The sequence below is a fragment of the Phoenix dactylifera genome, chromosome 17 (genome assembly GCF_051530095.1).
Source record: "Phoenix dactylifera cultivar Ajwa chromosome 17, Ajwa_hap1_PhDact_Kaust_v1.1, whole genome shotgun sequence".
In the NCBI taxonomy this organism is placed as follows: Eukaryota; Viridiplantae; Streptophyta; class Magnoliopsida; order Arecales; family Arecaceae; genus Phoenix; species Phoenix dactylifera.
The window spans coordinates 6092608-6100173 of NC_143206.1; the positions used below are offsets into that span (position 1 = coordinate 6092608).

General features: G+C 43.4%; 1 protein-coding gene across 2 annotated transcripts; it reads right to left on the reverse strand.

Annotated features, from left to right (window-relative positions):
• Positions 1-2976: 2976 nt before the first annotated feature.
• Positions 2977-6703, reverse strand: LOC120112826 (uncharacterized). Of its 2 annotated transcripts, none has more exons than XM_089928240.1 (3): positions 4569-6703; positions 4044-4477; positions 2977-3899 (listed from the first exon to the last, which is right to left on the reverse strand). In XM_089928240.1, the coding sequence occupies exon 1, from the start codon at positions 6402-6404 to the stop codon at positions 4578-4580; it is 1827 nt and encodes a 608-aa protein (XP_089784366.1). In that variant the 5' UTR covers positions 6405-6703; the 3' UTR covers positions 2977-3899; positions 4044-4477; positions 4569-4577. The 2 variants fall into 2 exon arrangements, with proteins under 2 accessions (XP_089784366.1, XP_038988643.2); XM_039132715.3 differs by having other exon boundaries at positions 2982-3899; positions 4573-6699.
• Positions 6704-7566: the final 863 nt, after the last annotated feature.

Below are 7566 nucleotides of genomic sequence, written 5' to 3' on the forward strand. Positions count from 1 at the left end.
TGCTCAGTCTAGTGTGTTTGATGACCATGCTCAGCCCCTCATTGATGTTTCCCAGCTGTTCAAGAATCTCTGAGGTGGCTCTAGACTGAATAGTTGATATGTTGTTCACACTTTCTTGGGGGGTGTCGAGCTTGAAGATCAGTGCGTTGGCTAGTCTCTCAGCACCCTGACTCTGGTTGCCTAGTTCCTTTTTGATGCTATCTCGCATCTCCCTTGTGTCGTCCTTGACGTCACTTATGTTCCAGTATTGTCCTTGAACTAGGCTTCGGATGTTGAATATCTCCTCCCTCAGATTTGCAACCATCTCCGTCACGGCTGCTAAGGAGGGTACTAGCTGAGTGGAGGGAGCACTCTGAGGGCCTCGGATCTCCCTCAGTAGATCATCACGGAGATCCCTCAGGATCTCCTGCCGCAACTCCCGGAGCTGCTCAGGAGATATCCGGACCTCCAGTGGCTGAGAAGGTGGTGCAGTGGAGGGTCCGGCTGAGGTAGATGGTGCTGAAGTGGAGGGATAGGTGGAGAAATCTGAGTCATGATCAGGGCTGGGGGAGTGTCGAGTAGTAGGGTCAGAAGGTGTGGAAGTGGATGGTTTCCGGACCCAGACTCCCTCAATTTTATGGAATCCCATCCTGTGCAGAGTCCCCTCACCCATGCGATCTGTGTATCGCAGTGAGCGAGAGGGTTCCCCCTCAGGAATGAGGACCTCTAACTCCCTGAAGATCAAGGTATACAGCATGCCATAGGGAAGAGTAAGCCTTGGTTTGTCTAGAGGCTCACATAGGTATTTGTAGATGAGTTTTGGGAAGTTGATTGGAGTATCTTGAAGAATGTAGAACATCAGGGCTAGGTCCCTCTCAGATACAAAATCAAAACGGCCTGTCTTGGGGAAGAGGGTCCTAGATATGATACTCAAGAGGAGCCGCATTTCAGCTGATAGCTGATTTGCAGACACCTCTTCTAGGGGGGACTGAGGTGGACTCTCTAGTATGGCCGTAAAGGCCTCAGTCCTATCCGTGGGGTGAGAGGGAGACACTCCTACTTGGGAAAGATGGAGGACTTGAGCAATGAAGTCCTCCGAAATAAATATAGGGACTCCCGCTACAGTTTCCTGAATACCACCATTACCCCTAGCTACAGTACCGTAGAATTCCCTAACTAACCCCGGGTAAGTAGGAAGATCTAGGGAACAAAACCTTTCTAACCCTTGAGCCCTTAACCTATGCCCTAGGGTAAAGCCTTCCCGGGAGAGGAAGTCAAAGTTGACGTATCTCCCGGTGGAGACCGCCTTCCCGGCGCACGGGTACGAGGGAATCGGCCTCGGCGGGGAAGGAACCGGAGGTTGTGGCCTCACGGGTTCATTCCGAGCCTTTGACCGTCGCTCGGTGCCGCTCGCGGAATGGGGCCTTTTCCGGCTCGGGACAACAGATTTCCGAGGCATCCTAGACCTAAGGAGGGGGAAAGGACACGAGGAACGGAGGGAAACTCGACGGAAATGCCCTAACAAGGGTCGGAGACGAGGTCGGAGACGACTCTAGGGTTTTTGAATAGTGACGGCGGTGAATAGAAGTGTCGATTAAACGTTTCGATTAGGGTTAAAACATCGGATTTCCGACCTCGAGTCGACTCCAGTAAGTCGCGAGTCGACTCGACCTCGAGTCGACTCCAAAATCTGCGCGAGTCGACTCCCCCTATGATGCCATCGACCTCGAGTCGACTCCAAATATGTGCGAGTCGACTCCCCCATGAGCCGACTCTAAAATGTATCCGAGTCGACTCGAACTCTGGCACGCACCCAAAAATCATGTTATTTTCATGCCAAAGAAGGGATAATCAAAAAGTTTATAAGCTGATTTGATGATCATAGATGAGAAACTCTATATTTAACTCAAGCTAATCATCAAAATCAATGAATTAGAAGAGAATATCACTAGGATGGATCAATCACTCCTAATCCTCTCCTAAGTACACAGAATCGCTCTTCACTCAAGGATTTTGTGAAGATGTCAGCTAGTTGATCATCAGTGCAAATAAATTGAAGTGTCACATCACCATTCAGTACATGATCTCTTATGAAGTGATGCCTTATCTCAATGTGTTTGGTTCTTGAGTGTTGAATTGGATTCTTAGTTAGGTTAATAGCACTTGTATTGTCACAGTTAATGGGAATTTTATCTTGTTTAATTCCATAATCTTCAAGTTGTTGTTTGATCCACATGATTTGAGAACAACAACTCCCGGCAGCAACATATTCGGCTTCAGCTGTAGATAATGCAACCGAGTTTTGTTTTTTGCTAAACCATGAGATTAAATTTTTTCCTAAGAATTGACATGACCCGCTGGTGCTTTTTCTATCAAGTTTACAACCAGCAAAATCTGAATCTGTATACCCTATTAAGTTTAGGCTAGATTCTTTAGAATACCATAAACCTATATTTTTTGTTCCTATTAGGTATTTAAAGATTCTCTTAACTGCAATTAAATGTGATTCCTTAGGATTAGATTGATATCTAGCACACATGCATACACTAAACATGATATCAGGTCTACTTGCAGTGAGATATAATAAGGATCCTATCATACCTCTATACATCTTTTGATCTACTGATTTACCTGATTCATCTTGGTCCAGTTTGCATGATGAACTCATGGGTGTGCTGATTGACTTGTTTCCTTCCATATCAAACTTCTTAAGCATCTCTTTGATGTATTTAGCTTGATTGATTAAGATCCCTTCTTCAGATTGTTTGATTTGGAGCCCAAGGAAATAGTTCAGCTCTCCCATCATGCTCATTTCAAATTCACTCTGCATCAAGTCAGCAAATTCTTCGCAGAGGCGATTGTTAGTAGCACCGAAAATAATATCATCAATATAAATCTGCACTACTAACATTTCTTTGTTTTTCTTCTTTAAAAACAGTGTCGTATCTACATTTCCTCTAGAGAACTCATGATCTAGTAGAAATTTGCTAAGTCTTTCATACCATGCTCTAGGTGCTTGTTTCAAACCATAAAGTGCTTTGTTTAATTTATACACATGATTGGGATATTGATGATTTTCAAAACCAGGCACTACAAGAAAATACATATTCAGCGACTAAGATTCGAGTCGCCGAATAACCATATTTGGTCGCCGAAACCTTTTCGCGACTAGAATACGCTTCGTCGCCGAACCCTAGTCACTGAAAGGTTTTGGCGACCAATATTGTGTGGTCACCTAAGGTACACCAACAACGACCAACGTTTGGTTGCCGAAGCAACTTTTCAGCGACCAAATTTGTTGTCGCTAATTCCCACGCCGACCAAATAGTTGGTCGTGGAATGTTTGTCTTCCGCTACCAAAAATATGGTCACTGAATGTCTATCTTCCCCCACCAATAGTTTGGTCGTAGAATGTATTGGAATGCATTGGCAACAAACATTTTTTGGTGGCAGAAAGTATTAACCTGTATTTAATTAATAATTCAAATTATAAGCTTAATATTTATTTTTGGGCTCGTTCCAAATCCTGTACAACCAACACAGCCTATCCATTATCCATATTGCACAATACATTTGCTCATCGAAATAGAAGTATACACAATGTTGGAGAATCCATAATCATTTATTATAAATATCATCATCTATAAGTCTAAAGTCAAGCAAACCTATTAACCATTCATCAAAATGTTTCATCCATACCATATGTTAAGGTGATAATCATCACCAAACACATCAAAATGTAAATTAAAAATGCCAAAATATCTGATCTTACAATTCATCCAAACAACCATCATGTAGATAAAAATATGAATAAACAAAAAATTGATTTCTGCTTGTAGACAACTCCACCATGATCATCTGAACAAAAGCTATCCATGTACCAAAAACTAGATTCACATGCTCATAGCTCCACCATGTATCTGAGAAAGCAAAAAAGAATACACAATCAATAACCACATGTGAAAAATAATAAACTAAAATTCAAGTATAAGTTCACAATGATATTTCGCTTAATTTGGTCCAAATCTCTAAATAACCTACGTAATATAAGTGAGAATACATACCAACGAGTATTTGTGCCACCAGTTGATGACATGGCCCCATCATGATGGATAGACGACTTATGTGTTTGAGTCTTTTCCTTTAAGAACTCTGTCACCAAACTTGTAAGATGTGCAATTTGCTTCTGTTCTTCCTCTCGCTCTTTCTTTTCCTCCTCACGCTCTCTCCTCTCCTGTTCCAATTGCCTCCGCAGCTCCTCACGCTCCATCTCACGCTCCATCTTCATCTCCTCCATCTCAGCTTTAAGTTTCTGTAACTCCCCAACATGGTCTTGTGACACACGACTAGGTGTGGAAGAAGATGAAGAGGGCTTCGGCCCATCCCCAAATCCAAGAATGTATCTCTTCCTTTTTCCAAGTGCCTGCCTAGACATCTCCTCTGATGTTAATTGCACACCGGATTGGGAAGATTCTTCTCGCAAGCTCAACATCTTTGACTGTCAATGCAAAGGTAACAACAGAATTAAATGTATATATAATTTTGCAAAAGCATAAAGTGATTTAAATTATTATTGAGATTTTAGATACCTACATGTTTCACGGCGCAAATAGGATCAATCCACTCTTTGTTCTTCTTGGTATGAGTTTTCTTATAGAATTCTTATAAAGTGCTTTTTCTGTATCCTTGCATTTCCCATCTATGCCCAGTAATGTCCCAACAATATTTTCTGCAATGTTCTTTTCTATGTGCATGACATCCAAGTTGTGACGCAGCTTGAGTGTTTTCCAATAAGGGAGATCAAACAAAATGCTTTTCTTGGCCCAAATCGTGTCAGCATCTTTGCCCCTTTTTCTTTTCTTATTAATGCTTGGATGCTTGCCCAACGGCTTGTATGTCCCTGAATTAATTTGCTCCAAGATCTCTTCTCCCGTGAACTCTCGTGGCCTTGACCTGTCTTCACTTTTACCATTAAAGAGCTTGCTCTTTCGCCATATGTGGTTCTCAGGCAAGAAACGCCTCGCACCCATATAGCCAATCTTACTCCTCAAACGTTCTGATGAAGCATCTTCGTTACAAATGGGACAAGCCAAATAACCTTTTGTTGGCCATCCAGACATGTTACCATATGCAGGAAAGTCATTAATGGTCCACATGAGAGCAGCACGCATTCTAAATGTACTTCCACTAGAGGCATCATAAGTTTGCACGCCATCCTTCCAAAGCTCTTTCAACTCATCAATTAATGGCCTCAAGTAAACATCTATTTCTTTACTGGGAGCCGTTTTTCCGGGAATAAGCAATGACAGCATACAAAATTGCTCTTTCATACACTTCCAAGGTGGAAGATTATAAGGCATCACGATAACGGGCCACATACTGTACGATGTGCTCATATTTCCAAAAGGATTGAAACCATCGGTGGCTAGCCCTAACCTCACATTCCGCGGATCCTTGGAAAACGCAGGATGTTGCCGATCAAAGTTCTTCCATTCCTCCCCATCAGCCGGATGTCTTAATGTTTCGTCATCCACTCGCTTCTCCTTGTGCCATCTCATATCTACAGCTATTTTCGGAGACAAAAATAAGCGCTTCAATCTCGGTGTCAGGGGAAAGTACCGCAAAATTTTATGAGGAATCTTCTTACCGTTACCATCATTCAGCTTATATCTAGGCTCATCACATATAGGGCATTTCTCCAGGTTCGCATTCTCCTTCCAAAAAAGAGCACAATCATATTTGCATGCATGAATTAGCACATATCCCAAACCCAAATCTCGTAAAAATTTCTTGACTTCATAAAGGGTCCATGGAACAGACTTATCACACTCCGGTAGAATTTCCTTGTATACCTTCATGTTCATGTCAAAAGAGGAATTGCTCCACTGGTTGTACACCTTAATATGAAGCATTTTAATAACGAATGATAATACTGTAAAAGTTTTGCAACCAGGATAAATGGGTCGTTGAGCATCATCGAACAACTTATCAAAATTCTGTGCATCCTCCCTCCCCAAGTTATTAGGCAATTCGTCAATATCGTCATTCATGAAAGCGCCCATGCAAACATCTTCCAGCATATTAGACAATTCTTCCCTATCATCGGTGCCATCCCCAGCCATTCTATCCTCAACACCTCCACCATTGTCACAGTTAGCATTATTTGAAACACAAGATTGATGCACGTGAACCGATTCTCCATGTTGCACCCAAGTCTTGTAAGAAGGCGAGATTCCTTTCAACATTAAATGAATCTTGACAACTTGAATGCTTTGTTTTTTGTCATTCATGCACTCGACACAAGGACACCAAATATCATTTGCTGAGCCTAAATTTGCCACCGCAAATTCAATAAAGGACTTCACCCCTTCTCTATACTCTTTACTCTTCATTCTATTTTTTATTGTCATCCAACTCTTGTCCATTTTGACTGACCTACAAAGTACTTCATCAAGTTAGATTGATTAGTTTATAGATTTATTTTTGTATCCTGCAAAAAAAAGTTGCAGCAGAAAACCAGAGACGACCCAATACATTTGGAGGCCTAAGACAAATTCAGTGAATGAGACATTTTCTTCTTTTATTATTATAATAATAATAAATTTTAATAAGTACAAAATAGTTAAAAAATGATATGAAAATAGATAGCTGTCAAGTATACTATTTCAACAAAGATGCATGAATCTAATAAAGATAAAAAAGCCTCTTCAGTTTAATATAATTCTTGAAGAGGAGCATGAAAATATATTTAGTTTAAAAAAAATCCCATCTCCCATCTCCCATCTCCCCTTCGATACCACAGCACGGCAACCATTCAACCCAAATAGAAACGGGAATAAAAAATTAAAAAAATCTCCACCCTCTGAGAAGTCCATCTCCAATCCCCCTATCTTTCTTCCCGATGGCCCAGCTGGATCGGAGTAACGTGAGGGAAGGAAAACCAAGACCAAAACATCCTCTGTTTCTCTCCACGCAAAACAAAACCACCGTCCCCAAATCCCTCCTCGCTCTTTCCCTGCCGGCCCAAGAAAAGGACCTCGCCCCAAATCTCCTCCCCGGTGGCGGCGGCGGCGGTGAAGGAGGAGAAGCCCTCCGCGGTGGATGCGGCGGCGGCGAAGGAGGAGAAGCCCTCGTCGGTTTCTTCTTCTCTCGCCTCGCCTCCAAATTCCCCGGTGGCGGCGGCGGCGGCGGCGAAGGAGGAGAACCCCCGAGGACCCCCGGCCACCGCTCCCTCTCCCTCTCCCTCTCCCTCCCGGCCTCTGCAAAATAAAAGGGTTTCTTCTTCTCCCGGCTCGCCTCCACTAGTTCCCGACGACCCCCGACGACCCCCGGCCACCTCTCCCTCTCCCTCTCCCTCCCGGCCTCTGTTTCTCTCCCAGCTTATCAAATCCTCTCCCGGCTGGCCTCCTAATTTCCCGACGACCTCCGGCCACCTCTCCCTCTCCCTCTCCCTCTCCCTCTCCCTCCCGGCCTCTGCTAAATTAAAATCGAGAAGAGAACGTACCTTGGGACTCCGACGCCGAAGGGATGACCGAACGGGCGAACCGGCGAACGGGCGATGCCGACGTGCAGACGTGCGGGTGAAGG